Raw genomic sequence first — 21,168 nt, forward strand, 5'->3', positions numbered from 1 at the left:
GGACTTCGGGTGGGGTTGGAGGTCTTTGGGTGGGGCTGGAGGACCTTGCAGTGGGGTTGGAGGACCCATGGGTGGGTGCTGAAGGACTTCGGGTGGGGTTGGAGGTCTTTGGGTGGGGCTGGAGGACCTTGCAGTGGGGTTGGAGGGCCCATGGGTGGGTGCTGGAGAACTTTGGGTGGAGTTGGAGGTCTTTGGGTGGGGCTGGAGGACCTTGCAGTGGGGTTGGAGGGCCCATGGGTGGGTGCTGAAGGACTTTGGGTGGAGTTGGAGGTCTTTGGGTGGGGCTGGAGGACCTTGCAGTGGGGTTGGAGGGCCCATGGGTGGGTGCTGAAGGACTTTGGGTGGGGTTGGAGGACCCATGGGGGGGTTCTGGAGGACTTTGGGTGGGGTTGGAGGTCTTTGGATGGAGTTGGAGGAGCTTGGGTGGGGTTGGAAGACTTTAGGTGGGGCTGGAGCACCCATGGGTAGGGCTGGAGAACTTTAGGAACCTGTTAGAGGACCTTGGGTGGGGGTTGCAGGACCTTGGGTGGGGCTGGAGCACCCATGGGTGGGTGCTGGAGGACTTTGGGTGGGGTTGGAGATCTTTGGATGGGAGTTGGAGGAGCTTGGGTGGGGTTGGAGGACCTTAGGTGGGGCTGGAGCACCCATGGGTAGGGCTGGAGGACTTTAGGAAGGGGTTGGAGGACCTTGGGTGGGGGTTGCAGGACCTTGGGTGGGGCTGGAGCACCCATGGGTGGGTTCTGGAGGACTTTAGGTGGGGCTGGAGCACCCATGGGTGGGTTCTGGAGGACTTTGGGTGGGGTTGGAGATCTTTGGATGGGAGTTGGAGGAGCTTGGGTGGGGTTGGAGGACCTTAGGTGGGGCTGGAGCACCCATGGGTAGGGCTGGAGGACTTTAGGAAGGGGTTGGAGGACCTTGGGTGGGGGTTGCAGGACCTTGGGTGGGGCTGGAGCACCCATGGGTGCTCCATGTCACGCCGTGGGGCCACCAGCCATCTTGTCCCGCTCTCCCCGTTGCCTCTCCACCATCTCCCGTAGGGTTGTAGGATCTCAGGTTGGGCTTGGAGAACCTCAAGGTGGGCTTGCAGAACCTCAGGGTGGGCTTGGAAGAGCATGGGTGGGCCCGGAGCACCCATGGGTGCCAGGAGGCAGGTGACAGGGTGCCCCAGCGGGGTTGACGGCCATCTTGCCCCATCCCCCAGGCCCGCCTGACCTGCCCGTGCTGCAACGCCCGCAAGAAGGACGCCGTCCTCACCAAGTGCTTCCACGTCTTCTGCTTCGAGTGCGTCAAGAGCCGCTACGACACCCGCCAGCGCAAGTGCCCCAAGTGCAACGCCGCCTTCGGCGCCCACGACTTCCACCGCGTCTACATCAGCTGAGCCCCACGGCCGCCCCACGGCACCCAACGGTGCCCCGCGGCACCCGTGGGTGCTCCCCGAGCCAACTGCGGGTGCTCCTTGTCCAACCGTGGGCCTTGGAGGTGGATCACCACCACCTTGGAGGACCACGGTTCCCTCTGTGTCTGTGTGAGCTGAACCCCGTGATGATCCTCGGCCACCCATGGGTGCCCCACGAGACCTATAGGTGCCCCATAGCGACCCACTGCACCCATGGGTGCTCCGTGGTCAACCGTGGGCCTTGGAGGTGGATCACCACCACCTTGGAGGACCACGGTTCCCTCTGTGTCTGTGTGAGCTGAACCCCGTGATGATCCTCGGCCACCCATGGGTGCCCCACGAGACCTATAGGTGCCCCATAGCGACCCACTGCACCCATGGGTGCTCCGTGGTCAACCGTGGGCCTTGGAGGTGGATCACCACCACCTTGGAGGACCACGGTTCCCTCTGTGTCTGTGTGAGCTGAACCCCGTGATGATCCTCGGCCACCCATGGGTGCCCCACGAGACCTATAGGTGCCCCATAGCGACCCACTGCACCCATGGGTGCTCCGTGGTCAACCACAGGTGCTCCCCAGCCAGCTGTGGGTCTTGGAGGTGGGTCAACCTCAACCTTGGAGGACCATATTTTTGTCTGTGTCTGTGTGAGCTGAACCCCATGGTGATCCTTGGCCACCCATGGGTGCCCCACGAGACCTATGGGTGCCCCAAGGTGACCCCCAGCACCTTGAGTGCCCCACGGTCAACCATGAGCCTTGCAGGTGGGTCAACATCACCTTGGATGACCATGGGGTTCCTTCATGTCCATGTGCGCTGAACCCCATGGTGATCCTTGGCCACCCATGGGTGCCCCACGGCACTTAAGGTTGCCCCGAGGTGACCCACAGCACCCGTGGGTGCCCCACGGTGAACCGCCGGTCTTGAAGGTGGGTCACCACCACCTTGGAGGACCACAGCTTGCCTCAGGTCTGCGTCGGTGAACCTTGTGGTGACCCGTGGGTGCCTGATGACACCCATGGGTGCCCCAAGGTGACCCATGGCACCCATGGGTGCCCCATGGTGACCTGTTGGTGGCCCCACACCTCCCTGTCCCGTCCCCCCCCCTCGTCCCACCCAATAAAGCGCTTGGAGCTGTGGCCGTGGCTGCGCGTCGCTGCTGGGGTCACCCAAGGTGGGGTGAGACCATAGAGAGGGGAGGGAAGAGGCTCCAGAGGGGCCATGTGACCATAGAGACGGGGGGAGGTGGCTTTGAGTAGGCTATGGTACCATAGAGAGGCGGGGAAGAGGTACCGGAGTGTCCGCATGACCATGGGGGGGGGGGGGGGCGGGCCTAGAGCGTCCCATGGAACCACAGAGACGTGGCACCACGCTGGCAACCATAGAGCGCCGGCGGACAGTTCTCCTAGAGTGGCCGCTGGGGGAGGCCATTGAGTTGGAGGACCTTCCTCCTAGACTGTCCCAGCGGAACCCATAGAGTTGGCGAGCCTCCCTACTAGAGCGTCCTACCGTGAGATGATAGAGACGGGGCCGGCTGTCCGCACAGACTGTCCCATTCGGAGACCATAGAGGCGTGGAGGACCTCCCGCCTAACCCGCCTCAACGGAGACCATAGATACCTGGCGGACCGCCGGCCCAGCCCGCCGCCCGGAAGCGCGCCGCGCCAGCAGGCCCCGCCCCGCCCGCCCCTTCCCGTCAGGCCCCGCGGCTGGCGGCGACGCGGGATGGAACCACCGGAGGGTACCGGGGGGGGGGCGGGACCCGAGACCCCCCCCGTGGGACCCCTCCGTGACCCCCCACGGCCCCAAGTGACCCCCCCCAATGTCCCCCCGGTGTCCCCAAGTGACCCCCGTACCCCCCAAATGTCCCCCAGCCCCCTGCCCCCCAAATTTCCCCCATGCCCCCAAATGTCTTCTCCACCCCCATGGCCCCCTCAAGACCCCTGACCCCCATTGCCCCCAAAATCCCCCCACCCCCCACCTCTGTGTGTGTGTCCCACGGCCCCCAAGCCCCCCATACCCCCCAATGTCCCCCATACCCATGCCCCCCACATGTCCCCCCACCCCTAAATATTCCCCCACCCCCCATAGCCCCCCAAGACGCCTCCCAACCCCTATGCCCCCAAATGTCCCCACCTCCCCATGGCCCCCCAAACCCCTTACCGCCCATAGCCCTGCCAAATGTCCCCCCATACCCCCAAATATCCCCCACCCCCACAGCCCCCCAAACATTCCCCCATGGCCCCCCAAGACCCTTTCCCCACCCCCACGCCCCCACAACGTCCCCCAATGGCCCCCAACCCCCCTGCCCCCAAATGTGCCCCCCACCCCCAAATATCCCCCCATGCCCCCTAAATGTCCCCCCATGTTCCACCTCAAGCCCCCTACCCCACAAAATGTCCCCCATGGTCCCCCACCCCCATGGCCCCCCATTGTCCCAACCCACCCCCATCCCTCGATGTCCCCCCAACCCCCCCCCATCCTTCCACGTCCCCCGCCGCCCCAAGGGACACCCCAGTGTCCCCCAGTGTCCCCCATGTCGTCTGTGTCCCCCCTCCCCCAGGCCCCCCACGCCCCCTCTGCCGGGAGCTGTGGGGTCCCCGCGAGGCCGCCCGCTATCGGGGGACCCCGGGGGGCTCCAGCGCCTCGTCCCCCCGGCGCCTGCCCGCAGTCCTGCCTGCGCCGCGCCGCCGCCGTGAGAGGGGGACGGGGGATAGCGGGGTGCTGGGGGGAAGTGGGGGACATTGGGGTGCTGGGGGAAATGGGGTGCTGGGGGGAATGGGGTGCTGGGAGGAAATGGGGGATATCGGGGTGCTGGGGGGAAAATGAGGGGATATCGGGGTGCTGGGAGGAAGTGGGGGATATTGGGGTGCTGGGGGATCCCTGGGGGATATCGGGGTGCTGGGGGGAGAATGGGGGATATTGGGGTGCTGGGGGAAATGGGGGGATATCGGGGTGCTGGGGGGGGAAGTGGGGGATATTGGGGTGCTGGGGGAAAGTGGGGGATATCGGGGTGCTGGGGGAATGGGGTGCTGGGGGGGAAATGGGAGGATATCGGGGTGCTGGGGGGGCAAATGGGGGGATATCGGGGTGCTGGGGGAAGTGGGGGATATTGGGGTGCTGGGGGATCCCTGGGGGATATCGGGGTGCTGGGGGAGCAAATGGGGGGATATCGGGGTGCTGGGGGGAAAATGGGGGATATCGGGGTGCTGGGGGGAAGTGGGGGATATCGGGGTGCTGGGGGAGAATGGGGGATATTGGGGTGCTGGGGGAAAATGGGGTGCTGGGGGGAATGGAATATTGGGGTGCTGGGGGGCAAATGGGGGGATATTGGGGTGCTGGGGGGAAGTGGGGTCCGGGGGGACAAGTGGGGGTTTGGGGGGTTATTGGGGTTCGGGGGGCTAATGGGGTCCTGAGGGGGAGATATTGGGGTGCTGGGGGTCCCTGGGGGATATCGGGGTGCTGGGGGGGAAATGGGGGTTGGGGGGTTATTGGGGTGCTGGGGGTCCTGGGGGCCCAAGGGGTTTGGGGGTCCCAGGGGAATTTGGGGTCCCCGGGTGTCCCTGACCCCGTGTCCCCCCAGCGGGTGCTGCTGCCCCAGGGGTACCCCGAGAGCGTCAGCCCCGACTACCTCCAGTACCAGTGCTGGGACGCACTCCAGGTGGCACTGGGAGGGACTGGGAGGGGACTGGGGGCACTGGGAGGGGACTGGGGGCATTGGGATGGACTGGGGGCACTGGGAGGGGACTGGGAGGCAGTTGGGGGCTACTGGGAGGGACTGGGAGGGAGGAAGGGTGGGTGGGGGCACTGGGTGGTAACTGGGAGTACTGGGATGGACTGGGGGGCGCTGGGAGGTAAGTGGGAGGCGGCTGGGGGCTACTGGGGTGGACTGGGGGGCACTGGGAGGGACTGGGGAGTGACTGGGAGGGAGGTGGGGTGGGCAAGGAGTACTGGGAGGTAACTGGGCAGCAGCTGGGAACACTGGGATGGGCTGGGGGGCACTGGAGTGTAACTGGGAGGCAGCTGGGGGCTACTGGAAGGTAACTGGGAGGGAGAGCGAGGAGCAGGGAGTGAGTGGGGAGTTACTGGGAGGTGACTGGGAGCACTGGGATGACGTGGGGGACACTGGGGCGTAACTGGGAGGCACCGGGAGGCGGCTGGGAGCTACTGGGAGGGAGGTGGGGTGGGCGGGGGGGTCACTGGGAGGGAGGCGGGAGGGGTAGGGAGTGAGCGGGGGGTTACTGGGAGGTAACTGGGAGGTAACTGGGAGCACTGGGCAGGCGCTGTGCAGCACCCTGACGGGCGCCCTGGCCACCCGGGCCGTGCTGCAGGCCGTGGGGGTGGGGGACAGCGCGGCCACCGTCACCGGGGCCACCCTGGCCTGGGTGCTGCGGGGTGAGTGGCCCCCGAACCCCGGGACCCCCCAGCCTCCCCCCAAAATCTCCCCGTTTCACCCCAAAATCTGCTCCGGCACCCCTAAAATCCCTTCATTTCACCCCAAAATCCTTCTCGGACCCCAAAATCTCCCAGTTTCACCCCAAAATCTGCTCAGGCACCCCCAAAATTCCTCCATTTCATCCTAAATTTCTCTTGGAACCCCAAAATGTCCCCGTTTGACCCCAAAATGTCCCGGTTTCACCTCAAAATCTGCTCCAGCACCCCAAAATCGCTCCCTTTCACCCCAAAATCCCTTGCGGACCCCAAAATTTCCAAGTTTCACCCCAACATGTCCCAGTTTGACCCCAAAATGTCCCAGTTTCACCCCAAAATCTGCTCAGGCACCCCCAAAATTTCTCCATTTCACCCTAAATTTCTCTTGGAACCCCAAAATGTCCCAGTTTCACCCCAAAATCTGCTCCAGCACCCCAAAATCGCTCCCTTTCACCCCAAAATCCCTTGCGGACCCCCAAAATCTCCAAATTTCACCCCAAAATGTCCCAGTTTGACCCCAAAATCTGCTCTAGCACCACCAAAATCGCTCCATTTCAGCCCAAAATCTCTCTTGGACCCCAAAATCTCCCAGTTTGACCCCAAAATGTCCCAATTTCACCCCAAAATCTGCTCAAGCACCCCAAAATCGCTCCCTTTCACCCCAAAATCCCTTGCGGACCCCCAAAATTTCCAAGTTTCACCCCAACATGTCCCAGTTTGACCCCAAAATGTCCCAGTTTCACCCCAAAATCTGTTCCAGCACCCCCAAAATTTCTCCGTTTCATCCTAAATTTCTCTTGGAACCCCAAAATGTCCCAGTTTGACCCCAAAATGTCCCGGTTTCACCCCAAAATCTTGCTCCAGCACCCCAAAATCGCTCCCTTTCACCCCAAAATCCCTTGTGGACCCCAAAAATCTCCAAATTTCACCCCAAAATGTCCCAGTTTGACCCCAAAATCTGCTCTAGCACCACCAAAATCGCTCCATTTCAGCCCAAAATCTCTCTCGGACCCCAAAATCTCCCAGTTTGACTCCAAAATCTCCCAGTTCCACCCCAAAATCTCCCAGTTTGACCCCAAAATCTCCCAGTTCCGACCCCAAATCTCCCAGTTTGACCCAAAATCTCCCAGTTTGACCCCAGCTCTCCCAGTTTGACCCAAAATCTCCCAGTTCCACCCCAAATCTCCCAGTTTGACCCCAAAATGTCCCAGTTCCGACCCAAACTCTTCCAGTTTGACCCCAACTCTCCCAGTTTGACCCCAGTTCTCCCAGTTTGACCCCAAAATCTCCCAGTTCCGACCCCAAATCTCCCAGTTCCACCCCAAATCTCCCAGTTTGACCCCAACTCTTCCAGTTTGACCCCAAAATCTCCCAGTTCCACCCCAAAATGTCCCATTTTCACCCCAAAATCTCCCAGTTTGACCCACAATCTCCCAGTTTGACCCCAAAATCTCCCAGTTCCATCCACAAATCTCCCAGTTTGACCCAAAATCTCCCAGTTTGACCCCAAAATCTTCAAGTTCCACCCTCAGATTTCCCAGTTTGACCCCAAAATCTCCCAGTTTCACCCCAAAATCTCCCAGTTTGACCCCAAATCTCCCAGTTCCAACCCCAAATCTCCCAGTTTGACCCAAAATCTCCGAGTTTGACCCCAGTTCTCCCAGTTTGACCCCAAAATGTCCCAGTTCTGACCCCAAATCTCCCAGTTCCACCCCAAAATCTCCCAGTTTGACCCCAAAATCTCCCAGTTTGACCCCAAGTCTCCCAGTTTGACCCCAAAATCTCCCAGTTCCACCCCAAAATCTCCCAGTTTGACCCCAAATCTCCCAGTTCCGACCCCAAAATCTCCCAGTTTGACCCCAAAATCTCCCAGTTCTACCCCAAAATCTACCAGTTTGACCCCAAATCTCCCAGTTCCGCCCCAAAATCTCCCAGTTTGACCCCAAAATCTCCCAGTTCCACCCCAAATTTCCCAATTTGACCCCAAAATCTCCCAGTTTGACCCCAAAATCTCCCAGTTCCACCCCCAAATTTCCCAATTTGACCCCAAAATCTCCCATTTTCACCCCAAAATCTCCCAGTTTGACCCACAATCTCCCAGTTTGACCCCAAAATCTCCCAGTTCCATCCACAAATCTCCCAGTTTGACCCAAAATCTCCCAGTTTCACCCACAAATCTCCCAGTTTGACCCCAAAATCTCCCATTTTCACCCCAAAATCTCCCAGTTTGACCCACAATCTCCCAGTTTGACCCCAAAATCTCCCAGTTCCATCCACAAATCTCCCAGTTTGACCCAAAATCTCCCAGTTTCACCCCAAAATCTCCCAGTTCCATCCACAAATCTCCCAGTTTGACCCCAAAATCTCCCAGTTTCACCCCAAAATCTCCCAGTTTGACCCAAAATCTCCCAGTTCCGACCCCAAATCTCCCAGTTTGACCCCAAAATCTCCCAGTTCCACCCCAAATCTCCCAGTTTGACCCCAAAATCTCCCAGTTCCACCCCCAAATTTCCCAGTTTCACCCAAAATCTCCCAGTTCCACCCCAAAATCTCCCAGTTTGACCCAAAATTTCACAGTTTGACCCCAGCTCTCCCAGTTTGACCCAAAATCTCCCAGTTCCACCCCAAATCTCCCAGTTTGACCCAAAATCTCCCAGTTCCGACCCAAACTCTCCCAGTTTGGCCCCAACTCTCCCAGTTTGACCCCAAATCTCCCAGTTTGACCCAAAATCTCCCAGTTTGACCCCAAAATCTCCCAGTTCCATCCACAAATCTCCCAGTTCCGACTCCAAATCTCCCAGTTCTACCCCAAAATCTCCCAGTTCCACCCCCAAATTTCCCAGTTTCACCCAAAATCTCCCAGTTCCACCCCAAAATCTCCCAGTTTGACCCCAAAATGTCCCAGTTCTGACCCCAAATCTCCCAGTTTCACCCCAAAATCTCCCAGTTTCACCCAAAATCTCCCAGTTTGACCCCAAAATCTCCCAGTTCCACCCCAAAATCTCCCAGTTTCACCCAAAATCTCCCAGTTTGACCCCAAAATCTCCCAGTTTGACCCCACATCTCCCAGTTCCCCCCCCAGTTGCCCCCCGGATCGGGCCCAGCGCCCCCTCCCCCCTCGCCCCCCGGACCCCAAATCGCCCCTTTTCACCCCAAAACCGCTGCCCCGCAGACGGGGTGGGGATGGTGACGCGCATCACCTTCGCCTGGCTGCAGGGGTGAGCGGGGGCACTGGGGGGACTGGGGGGGACTGGGATGGACTGGGGGGGCACTGGGAGGGACTGGGGGGACTGGGGGGGACTGGGATGGACTGGGGGGGCACTGGGAGGGACTGGGGGGGCACTGGGAGGGACTGGGGGGATTGGGAGGGGACTGGGGGGCACTGGGAGGGGACTGGGGGACTGGGGGGACTGGGGGGAGATTGGGAGGGGACTGGGGGGGACTGGGATGGACTGGGGGACTGGGAGCTACTGGGGGGCACTGGGAGGGGACTGGGGGATTGGGAGGGCCTGGGGGCACTGGGAGGGACTGGGGGACTGGGGGGCACTGGGAGGGGACTGGGGGGGGATTGGGAGGGACTGGGGGGGAGTGGGAGGGACTGGGAGGCACTGGGAGGCACTGGGATGGACTGGGAGGGCACTGGGATGGACTGGGAGGGGACTGGGGTGGACTGGGAGGGAACGGATGGACTGGGGAGGCACTGGGAGGGACTAGGATGGACTGGGAGGCACTGGGAGGGGACTGGGATGGACTGGGGGGGCACTGGGATGGACTGGGAGGGAACTGGGAGGCACTGGGAGGGGACTGGGAGGGACTGGGGAGGCACTGGGACTGGGAGGCACTGGGATGGACTGGGAGGCACTGGGAGGGGAATGGGAGGGACTGGGACGGACTGGGAGGGGAATGGGAGGGACTGGGATGGACTGGGAGGCACTGGGAGGGGACTGGGGGGGCACTGGGATGGACTGGGAGGGGACTGGGAGGGAACTGGGATGGACTGGGGGCCCACTGGGATGGACTGGGAGGGGACTGGGAGGGAACTGGGATGGACTGAGAGGGGACTGGGATGGACTGGGAGAGCACTGGGAGCATGAGGGGGACACTGGGATGGACTGGGAGGCACTGGGAGTTATTGGGAGTTACTGGGAGTTACTGGGAGCACTGGGACGTACTGGGAGGCAGCGCTGGGAGATACTGGGAGCACTGGGAGTTACTGAGAGGTGGCACTGGGCCTTACTGGGAGCACTGGGAGTTACTGGGAGGCGGCACTGGGAGTAACTGGGAGCTGCTGGGAGGGGGCACGGGGCCTTACTGGGAGCTCTGGGAGTTACTGGGAGGCGGCACTGGGAGATACTGGGAGCACTGGGAGCTGCTGGGAGGGGGCACTGGGCCTTACTGGGAGCACTGGGCCTTACTGGGAGCACTGGGATCCCCCCCGCAGGAGCCGCCTGGACTGCGAGGCCAAGCAGTGGCGGTGAGTCCCCGCCCCCTCCAGGCCCCGCCCCCGCGAAGCCACGCCCACCTCCTTTGAAGCCCCGCCTCCCTCCTCAAAGCCCCGCCTCGCGTCAGCACCGCCCCCTCCCCTTACCGTGGAGGCCCCGCCCCCCCCCCACGTGACACGGAGGCCCCGCCCAGGCTGGCGGCTGACGTGCTGAATGACGCGGCGCTCGTGCTGGAGCTGCTGGCGCCCTCCTGGCCGCGCGCCGGCCCCGCCCTCCTGACGCTGGCGGCGGCGACCAAGGTAACGCCACGCCCATCGCCACGCCCATCGCCACGCCCATCGCGCCTGGCGGGAGCGGGAGGGGGAGAGGGGGGGCACTGGGGAGTTACTGGGGGATACTGGGAGGCGCTGGGGTGATACTGGGAGGGTACTGGGGGCACTGGGGCGATACTGGGAGGGTACTGGGGAAACTGGGGGCACTGCGGCAATACTGGGAGGGTACTGGGGGTACTGGGGCGATACTGGGAGGGTACTGGGGGAAACTGGGGGCACTGGGGCGATACTGGGAGGGTACTGGGGGTACTGGGGTGATACTGGGAGGGTACTGGGGAAACTGGGGGCACTGGGGCGATACTGGGAGGGTACTGGGGAAACTGGGGGGCACTGGGGTGATACTGGGAGGGTACTGGGGGCACTGGGGCGATACTGGGAGGGTACTGGGGAAACTGGGAGGCACTGGGGTGGTACTGGGAGGATACTGGGAGGTACTGGGGGCACTGCGGCGATACTGGGAGGGTACTGGGGAAACTGGGGGCACTGCGGTGATACTGGGAGGGTACTGGGGGTACTGGGGCGATACTGGGAGGGTACTGGGGGTACTGGGGCGATACTGGGAGGGTACTGGGGAAACTGGGGGCACTGGGGTGATACTGGGAGGGTACTGGGGGAAACTGGGGGTACTGGGGTGATACTGGGAGGGTACTGGGTGAGGCTGGGGTATAATGGGAGGCACTGGGGGGACACTGGGAGGCACTGTGGTCATATTGGGGGAAACTGGGAGGCACTGGGGTGGTACTGGGGATACTGGGAGGTACTGGAGCATACTGGGAGGCACTGGGGGATGCTGGGAGGCACTGGGGGACCCTGGGAGGTACTGGGCAGGCACTGGGGTGGTACTGGGAGACACTGGGAGGATATTGGGAGGTGCTGGGGTGATGCTGGGGAAACTGGGAGGCACTGGGGGGGTACCGGGAGGTGGTGGGGTGATACTGGGGGAAACTGGGAGGCACTGAGGGCTGCTGGGATATACTGGGCGCTACTGGGAGGCACTGGGGCGTCACTGGGGGATACTGGGAGACAGCAGGGGGATACTCGGTGGCACTGGGAGGATACTGGGAGGCACTGGGATCATGCTGGGGGAAATGGAGTCACTGGGGTGATACTGGGGGATACTGGGAGGCACTGGGGGGATACTGGGAGGCACTGAGGGCTGCTGGGATATACTGGGCGCTACTGGGAGGCACTGGGGCGTCACTGGGGGATACTGGGAGACAGCAGGGGGATACTGGGTGGCACTGGGAGGATACTGGGAGGCACTGGGATCATGCTGGGGGAAATGGAGTCACTGGAGTGATACTGGGGGATACTGGGAGGCACTGGGGGGATACTGGGAGGCACTGGGGTGACGTTGGGGCGATACTGGGAGGCACTGAGGGCTGCTGGGATATACTGGGCGCTACTGGGAGGCGCTGGGGGACACTGGGGATGTGGGGCGGCACTGGGGGATACTGGGGGATACTGGGGAGCACTGGGTGAGGCGGGTGTCCCACCCCAGTGCATTGTGGGAGTGGCGGGCGGGGCCACGCGGGCGGCGCTGGCCGTGCACCAGGCGCGGCGGGACAACATGGCCGACGTGGCCGCCAAGGACAGCAGCCAGGTAGGGCACTGGGAGCACTGGGAGGGACTGGGAGGCACTGGGAGGGGACTGGGGGGCAGCGAGAGGGAGGGTGGGCGATGGGGAGGGACTGGGAGGGCAAGTGGGTGGGACTGGGAGCACTGGGAGGGCAACTGGGAGGGACTGGGGCGGTGGGGAGGGACTGGGGCGATGGGGAGGGACTGGGAGGGCAACTGGGAGGGACTGGGGGCGATGGGGAAGGACTGGGAGGGCAACTGGGAGGGACTGGGGGCGATGGGGAAGGACTGGGAGGGCAACTGGGAGGGACTGGGGGCAATGGGGAGGGACTGGGAGCACTGGGAGGGCAACTGGGAGGGACTGGGGGTGGTGAGGAGGGACTGGGAGGGCAACTGGGAGGGACTGGGGGCGATGGGAAGGGACTGGGAGAGCAACTGGGAGGGACTGGGGGCAATGGGAAGGGACTGGGAGCACTGGGAGGGCAACTGGGAGGGACTGGGGGCGATGGGGAGGGACTGGGAGGGCAACTGGGAGGGACTGGGGGCGATGGGAAGGGACTGGGAGCACTGGGAGGGCAACTGGGAGGGACTGGGGGCGGTGGGGAGGGACTGGGAGGGCAACTGGGAGACAAAAAGGAGAAACTGGGAGAGGACTGGGGGACACTGGGAGGGCAACTGGGTTGGACTGGGAGGGACTGGGGGTGATGGGGAGGCACTGGGAGGGCAACTGGGTTGGACTGGGAGCACTGGGAGGCACTGGGAGGGGATTGGGGGATACTGGGGGCAGTGGGGGAGGGGAGGGACTGGGAGGGCAACTGGGGGAGGGGCAGCAGCATCCGGGGCTTACTGGTGCGGGGGAGGGGGTTACTGGTGTTACTGGTGCCGTACTGGTGGGACTGGGCAGGAGACGCTGGTGAACGGGGCGGGGCTGCTGCTGGCGCTGCTGCTGCTGCCGCTGCTGGAGGGGCGGCCATGGTGAGCCCCGGGGCATGCTGGGAGCGGGGGGCGGGGCCTGGGAAGGGGGCGTGGTCTCTGAGAAGGGGGTGTGGCCTCCGGGAAGGGGTGGGGCTTTGGGGAGAGGGAGGGAGGCTGCAGGAAGGGGGCTGGCTAGGGGGTGTGGCCTCGGGAGGGGGGCGTGGTCTCCTGAATGGGTGGGGTTCGGGGAAAGGGCGGGGCCTGGGGGAAAGGGCGGGGCCTCGGGGAGGGAGGTGAGTGGGAGGTTGGGGCGTGGCCTCAGGGAAGGAGGCGGGGTCTTGGAAATGGGGTGGGGCTCCAGAAAGGGGTGTGGTCACTGGGAGGGGGAGGAGCCTCAGAAATGAGGTGGGGCTCCAGAAAGGGGCGTGGTCACGGGGAAGGGGAGGGGTTTCTTGGAAGGGGCGGGGTCTTGAGAGGGAGGCAAGCTCCCGGGAAGGGGTGTGGCCTTAAGGGAAGAGGCGGGGCCTAGGCGTTGAGATGTGTCTGGGGTGGGGCTTAAAGGGAGGGCGGGGCCTCGGGGAGTCCATGAAAGGGGCGGGGCTTGGGGAAGGGTGGAGCCTCAGAGGGGTCTTTAGCAAGGGCGTGGCCCCGCGGGGGTCAGGGAGGGGCGGGGCCTCTGCGGTGTTCCCGGGGAGGGGGCGGGGCTTCACCGCGGGGTCTCAATGGAGGGGGCGGGGCTTAGCAGGAGGGGGCGGGGCTTTGCGGCCTGGGCTGGAGGGGGGGGCCCTGGGGCTCCAGGGCAAGTTCGGGGCCCCCCCCCGGGGGCTGATGGGGACCTTGGGGCCCCCCCGGGGCTGAGGGGGTTTGGGGGGACCCCGCCAGGGCCTGACGAGGTTTTGGGGCCCCCCCGGGGGCTGATGGGAAGGTTTTGGGGTCCCCCAGCACCCCCCCGCCCCCCAACCCTCCTCCGGGGGGGGGGGGGAGGGGCCCGATGGAAGATTTTTGGGGTCCCCCCCAGGGGCTGATGGGAAATTTGGGGAGCCCCAAGTGCTCATGGGAGTTTTGGGGTGTCCCCCCCCCGGTGACGGATTTTTGGGGGACACCCCCCCCCCCAACCCCAGGGTGACGTGGGGGGTGGTGACGCTGCTGCTGGGGACCCACCTGGGAGCCAACCTGGGGGCGGTGGGGGCCCTGCGCCTGCCCACCCTCAACAGGCCCCGCCTCCGCCTCGCCCTGGGCGGGGCCTTGAGGGGTGGGGCCCAGGGGGGTGGGGCTACCCGGCCCCACCCACCCAGGGAGGGCGGAGTCATCGTCACCGTCCCCGGGCCCGAGGAGGTCAACCCCCGTGAGCCCCTGCTGCCCGGTGAGTCACCCCCCCCAGTGTCACCCCCATGTCACCCCCCGGTGTCACCCCCGGTGTCACCCCTCCCAGTGTCACCCCCGTGTCACCCCCATGTCACCCCCCGCTGTCACTGCACCCCGTGTCACACCCCCTGGTGTCACCCCCCCCGGTGTCCTCCCCCCAGTGTCACCCCCATGTCACCCCCCGGTGTCACTGCACCCCGTGTCACCCCCCCTGGTGTCACCCCCCGGTGTCACCCCCCCTGGTGTCACCCCCCAGTGTCACCCCCATGTCACCCCCATGTCACCCCCCGTGTCACCCCCCATGTCACCCCCATGTCACCCCCCGGTGTCACCCCCCGGTGTCACCCCCTCAGTGTCACCCATCCCTGGTGTCACCCACCCCTGGTGTCACTCTCCCCCAGTGTCACCCCCCGGTGTCACACACCCCCTGGTGTCACCCCCCATGTCACACCCCCCGCGGTGTCACCGCACCCCATGTCACCCCCGCCTGGTGTCACCCCCCATGTCACCAGCTCCCGGTGTCACCCCAGCCAGTGTCACCCCGCTCCCGGTGTCACCCCCCATGTCACTCTCATCCAGTGTCACCCCCTCTGGTGTCACCCCTCTGGTGTCACCCTCCCCAGTGTCACCTCCCCATGTCACCCTCCCCGGCATCAACCCCCTGTGTCACCCCCTCTGATGTCACCCTCCCTCCGTGTCACCCCCTGGTGTCACCCCCTGTGTCACCCAGCGTCACCCGCTGTCACCCCCGCTGTGTCACCCGTGTCACTTAATGCCACCCCTCCCTGTGTCACCTGCTCTCACCCCCATCACTCCATGTCACCCCCATGTCACCTAGCGTCACCCAGTGTCACCCTCCCCCGTGTCACCCACTGCCACCCTCCCCATGGCACCGGGTGTCACCCCCCCGTCACTCGGTGTCACCTCCTGGTGTCACCCCGTGACTCCCCCATGTCAGTGTCACCCTCCCGTTGTCACCCATCCCTGTGTCACCCCCCCGGTGTCACCCAGTGTCACCTCTCCGTGACACCCCCCATGTTACCTGGTGTCACCCCCCTCAGTGTCACCCGGTGTCACCCGGTGTCGTTCAGTGTCACCCCCGTATCAACCACCCATGTCACCTGGTGTCACCCTCGCAGTGTCACCCGGTGTCACCCCCGTGTCACCTGGTGTCACTCCTGCCCTGGTGTCACCCCCATGTCAGCCAGTGTCACCCCGTGTCACCCGGTGTCACCCCCATGTCACCCAATGTCCCCCTCATGTCACTCAGTGTCCCTCCCGTGCCACCCAGTGTCACCCAATGTCACCCAGTGTTTTTCCTGTGTCACCTGTGTCACCCAGTGTCACCACCTATCACCCTGGTGTCACCCCCATGTCACCCAGCATCACCCAGTGTCACCCCCATGTCACCCATTGTCCCCCTCATGTCACTCAGTGTCCCTCCCGTGCCACCCAGTGTCACCCAATGTCACCCAGTGTTTTTCCTGTGTCACCCAGTGTCACCACCTATCACCCTGGTGTCACCCCCATGTCACCCAGTGTCACCCAGTGCCACCCCTGTGCTACCTGGCATTACCCCCATGTCACCCCCGCGTCACCTACTGCCACCCAGTGTCACCTGTTGTCCCCCCACTGTGTCACCCGATGTCACCCAGTGTCACCGCCACATCTCCTACCACCGCTTGGCGTCACCTTGTGTCACCTGGCACCGCCCAGTGTCACCCCCGTGTCACCCAACGTCACCCCTATGTCCCTCAGTGTCACCCCCACGTCACCCAGTGTCACCAGGCGTCGCCCAGTGTCACTCCCATGTCACTCAGTGTCACCTCCACGTCACCCAGTGTCACCAGACGTCACCCAGTGTCACCCGTATGTCACCCGGTGTCACCCCCACATCACCCAGTGTCACCCCCATGTCACCCAGTGTCACTGGGTGTCACCCAGTATCACCCCCACGTCACCCAGTGTCACTGCGTGTCACCCAGTGTCAGCAGACGTCACCCAGTGTCACCCCTATGTCACCCGGTGTCACCCCCACATCACCCAGTGTCACCAGATGTCACCCAGTGTCACTGGGTGTCACCCAGTGTCACCAGACGTCACCCAGTGTCACCCCCATGTCACCTAGTGTCACCCCCACGTCACCCAGTGTCACCAGATGTCACCCAGTGTCACCCCCACATCACCCAGTGTCACCCCTACGTCACCCAGTGTCACCCCCATGTCACTCAGTGTCACCCCCACGTCACTCAGTGTCCCCCCCACGTCACCCAGTGTCACTGGGTGTCACCCCCACGTCACCCAGTGTCACCAGATGTCACCCAGTGTCACCCCCACATCACCCAGTGTCACCCCTACGTCACCCAGTGTCACCCCCACATCACCCAGTGTCACTGGGTGTCACCCAGTGTCACCCCACATCACCCAGTGTCACTGGGTGTCACCCAGTGTCACCCCCACGTCACCCAGTGTCACTGGGTGTCACCCAGTGTCACCCCTTTGTCACCCAGTGTCACCCCCACGTCACCCAGTGTCACCCCCTGTGTCACCCGGCCTCACCCGCTGCCACCCCCCGTGTGTCACCCGTGGCTTCTCTGCGTCACCCCGCCTGTCCCCGTCTCCGCTCCCTCTCTTCGCCTTCACCCTGACGTCACCCCGCTGTCACCCGTCACCCCGCCATCCCTCTGATGTCACCCTGATGTCACTTCCTGTCCCCACAGGTTTCAGCACCCGCCTCAGCCTCCACCTGGGTGCTCCCCTGCACCGGCTGGTCAAGAGGTGAGGGGACCGGGGTGGGGGGGGCGATGACACCCACACATTTTGGGGGGGGGGAGCACCCTAGGGTGGGGGACCCCGACATCCACGTCTCCCCCTCCCCCACCCCCCAGCGAGGCCGAGTTCCGGAAAGCGCTAGAATGCGGCGCCGACGATTACATCATCGTGCTCCGCCCCTCCCAAGGTGGGCACCCAGGGGTGGGGTGGGGGGGGGGTCCCATGCACCCCAAATTTCTGGGGGGGGGGGCCATGGACCCCAAATGTCTGGGGGGGGGGAGGGGGAGGGGTCCCCACGTGTCCCGGAGAGGACCCAGGAGGGGACCCAGGGGTCTGGGTGACCCCCCCCCGCCCCCCCCCCACCCCAGGCTGGGTGGGGGTGGGGCTGCGGCGGGGGCTCCCCCGACACCCCCCTGCGAGCCTGCGCCCACGCCCTGCTGCTGGAGGAGCTGCTGGGTCCCGACCTGCCCCCGGGGGCACCCATGGGTGCTGCCCTGCGCCCGCTTCAGCACCGCCTGCGCCGCTGCCGTGAGTCCCCTGGGGTCGTTTTGGGGTCCCTGAGGGGTCCCTGGGGGGGTTTGGGGTCCCTGGGGTGATTTTGGGGTCCCTGGGGGTTTGGGGTTCCTGAGGTCATTTTGGGGGTCCCTGGGGGGTTGGAGGAGCCCTGGGGTGATTTTGGGGTCCCTGGGGTGGGTTGGGGTCTCTGGGGTCATTTTGGGGTCCCTGGGGGGTTGGGGGTCTCTGGGGTCATTTTGGGGTCCCTAGGGGGTTTGGGGAGCCCTGGGGTCATTTTGGGGTCCCTAGGGGGTTGGGGGTTCCTGAGGTCATTTTGGGGTCCCTGGGGGTTTGGGGAGCCCTGGGGTGATTTTGGGGTCCCTGGGGGGGTTGGGGTTCTCTGGGGTCATTTTGGGGGTGTCTGGGGGGTTGGGGATCTCTGGGGTCATTTTGGGGTCCCTGGGGGGTTTGGGGTCCCTGGGGTCATTTTGGGGTCCCTAGGGGGTTGGGGGTTCCTGAGGTCATTTTGGGGTCCCTGGGGTGATTTTGGGGTCCCTGGGGGGATTTGGGGTCCCTAGGGAGGTTGGGGTTCCTGAGGTCATTTTGGGGGTCCCTGGGAGGGTTTGGGGATCCCTAGGGTGATTTTGGGGTCCCTAGGGGGTTTGGGGAGCCCTGGGGTGATTTTGGGGTCCCTAGGGGGTTTGGGGGAGCCCTGGGGTCATTTTGGGGTCCCTGGGGGGGTTTGGGGTCCCTGGGGTGATTTTGGGGTCCCTAGGGGGTTTGGGGTCCCTAGGGAGGTTGGGGGTTCCTGAGGTCATTTTGGGGTCCCTGGGAGGGGTTTGGGGAGCCCTAGGGTGATTTTGGGGTCCCTAGGGAGGTTGGGGGTTCCTGAGGTCATTTTGGGGTCCCTGGGGGTTTGGGGATCCCTGGGGTGATTTTGGGGTCCCTAGGGGGGTTGGGGTCCCTGAGGTCATTTTGGGGTCCCTAGGGAGGTTGGGGGTTCCTGAGGTCATTTTGGGGGTGTCTGGGGGTCTGGGGAGCCCTGGGGTCATTTTGGGGTCCCTAGGGGAGGTTGGGGTTCCCTGGGGTCATTTTGGGGTCCCTAGGGGGGTTTGGGGAGCCCTGGGGTGATTTTGGGGTCCCTGGGGAGGTTTGGGGTCCCTGAGGTGATTTTGGGGGTGTCTGGGGGGGTCTGGGGTCTCTGGGGTCATTTTGGGGTCCCTAGGGGGTTTGGGGAGCCCTGGGGGTTTGGGGTCCCTAGGGGGGTTGGGGTTCCTGAGGTCATTTTGGGGTCCCTGGGGGGTTTGGAGGAGCCCTGGGGTGATTTTGGGGTCCCTGGGGTGGGTTTGGGGTCCGTGGGGTCATTTTGGGGTCCCTAGGGGGTTTGGGGTCCCTAGGGGAGGTTGGGGGTTCCTGAGGTCATTTTGGGGTCCCTGGGGGGTTTGGGGAGCCCTGGGGTGATTTTGGGGTCCCTGGGGGTTTGGGGTCCCTGGGGTCATTTTGGGGTCCCTAGGGAGGTTGGGGGTTCCTGAGGTCATTTTGGGGTGTCTGGGGGTCTGGGGAGCCCTGGGGTCATTTTGGGGTCCCTGGGGGGTTTGGGGAGCCCTGGGGGTTTGGGGTCCCTAGGGAGGTTGGGGGTTCCTGAGGTCATTTTGGGCGTCCCTGGGGGGTTGGGGGAGCCCTGGGGTGATTTTGGGGTCCCTGGGGTGGGTTTGGGGTCCCTGGGGTGATTTTGGGGTCCCTAGGGGGTTTGGGGTCCCTAGGGAGGTTGGGGGTTCCTGAGGTCATTTTGGGGTCCCTGGGGGGTTGGGGGAGCCCTGGGGTGATTTTGGGGTCCCTGGGGTGGGTTTGGGGTCCCTGGGGTCATTTTGGGGTCCCTGGGGGTTGGGGAGCCCTGGGGGGGTTGGGGGTCCCTGGGGGGGTTTGGGGGTCCCCAGGAGCGATTGTGGGGTCCCCGGTGCCATTTTGGGCTCCCGGGGGCAGTTTTGGGGTCCCTGGGGTGGGTTTGGGGGTCCCCTGGGGTAACTTTGGGGTCCCCGGGGCAATTTTGGGGGTCCCCGGGGGCGATTTTGGGGGTCCCCGGGGCAGTGACGGGCGTGGTTCCCCCCCAGCGCCGGGGACGGTCCCCTGGGGGGTCGTGGCCGAGAGCTCCCGCCTCTGGCGCACGCTGGGCCCCGCCTTCCTGCGCGGTACGTGTCATCACGCGTGTCATCGCGTGTGTCGGCGCGCGTGTCATAGCGGGGCAGTACTTGGGTCACACCCTCGCCTCCCCCCTCCCCCGCCAGATCCCCCTACATCCCCTTCCCCCGGGCCGTCGCGTGTCGTTGCGTATCGTCGCGTGTCGTCACGTGTCATCACGTGTTGTCGCGTGTCGTCACGTGTCGTCACGTGTCGTCGCGTCATTACATGTCGTCGTGTGTCGTCGTGTGTTGCCACGTGTCGCCACGTGTCGTCACATGTCGCCTGCCATCGCGTGTCGTCATGTTACCACGTGTTGGCATGTGTCATCACGTGTCGTCACGTTGTCGCGTGTCGTCACGTGTTATCACGTCCCGTGTCATCACGTGTCGTCACGTGTTGTGGTGTGTCGCCACGTGTCGTGTAGCATCACGTGTCGTCACGTGTTGTTGCATGTCACCGTGTACCGTCACGTGTCGTCACGTGTTGTGGCGTGTCACCACGTGTTGTCGCGTACCATCACGTGTTGTCGCGTGTTGCCACGTGTCGTCGTGTACTGTCACGTGTCGTCACGTGTTGTTGCGTGTCACCACGTGTCGTCGTGTGTCGTCGCGTGTCCCCTCCCCGCTTCCCCTCCCCGTGTCACGCCGCATCACCGCGCGTCGCGACGCGTGTCAGTGCCTCTCCGTGTGCCGTCGCGCGCGTCACCCCCCGGCTCATCACGCGTGTCACGGAGCGCCCTTGCCGCATCGCGCGTGCCGCCTCCGAGCCCCGCCCCCCCCCCGGTGACATCACACGTGTCGTCGCCTGTCGTCGCGTGCGCCCCCGCCCTGTGTCGTCGCGCGTGTCATCGCGCGTGTCACCACGTGTGTCATAGCGTGTTATGACGCGTCGCCCCCTGCCCCTCCCCACCCCCCCGTTGCTACGTGCCGTGACGCATCGTCACGCGCGGCGTCATCCCGTGATGTCACGCGTGTCATCCCGTGACATCACGCGCGGCGTCATCCCGTGACGTCACCGCCCCGCAGGGCTGGCGGCCGCCGGTTGGGAGACGCAGCGGCACCTCCTGGCTCTCGACGAATGGCAGCTCGAGTGGGCGGGGCCAGGGGGCGGGGCCTCGGAGGACAAGCCCCGCCCCCAATAACCAGCTCCCCCGGATTGACCCCGAACGGCCCCAAAACGGCGAAGGGGGGGGAGGGGGCGAAACCGCCATTTTTTCAACAACGGGTCCAAAACCCACCGGTTTGGGTCATTTATAAAAACGTGCGG

General features: G+C 64.2%; 2 protein-coding genes across 2 annotated transcripts in view; both read left to right on the plus strand.

Moving 5' to 3' along the window:
- RNF40 (ring finger protein 40) overlaps positions 1-2,531 on the plus strand; it is a 34,735-nt gene extending 32,204 nt beyond the window's left edge. The window contains 1 exon segment of the mRNA XM_072849076.1: positions 1,202-2,531. Within this exon segment, the coding sequence (XP_072705177.1) occupies positions 1,202-1,378 (177 nt within the window). The 3' untranslated portion in view covers positions 1,379-2,531.
- Positions 2,074-21,138, plus strand: RUSF1 (RUS family member 1). Its single transcript, XM_072849077.1, is given in 17 exon segments — positions 2,074-2,156; positions 3,612-3,667; positions 3,965-4,086; positions 4,975-5,052; positions 5,672-5,786; positions 8,995-9,040; positions 10,264-10,296; positions 10,458-10,563; positions 12,098-12,199; positions 13,079-13,149; positions 14,211-14,452; positions 17,175-17,232; positions 17,343-17,413; positions 17,595-17,616; positions 17,618-17,754; positions 19,833-19,910; positions 20,928-21,138. Coding segments are annotated over 17 exon segments (1,536 nt in total). The 3' UTR covers positions 21,044-21,138.
- The last annotated feature ends 30 nt before the right edge of the window (positions 21,139-21,168 follow it).

Source organism: Ciconia boyciana, chromosome 36, assembly GCF_034638445.1.
Source record: "Ciconia boyciana chromosome 36, ASM3463844v1, whole genome shotgun sequence".
Taxonomy (NCBI): Eukaryota; Metazoa; Chordata; class Aves; order Ciconiiformes; family Ciconiidae; genus Ciconia; species Ciconia boyciana.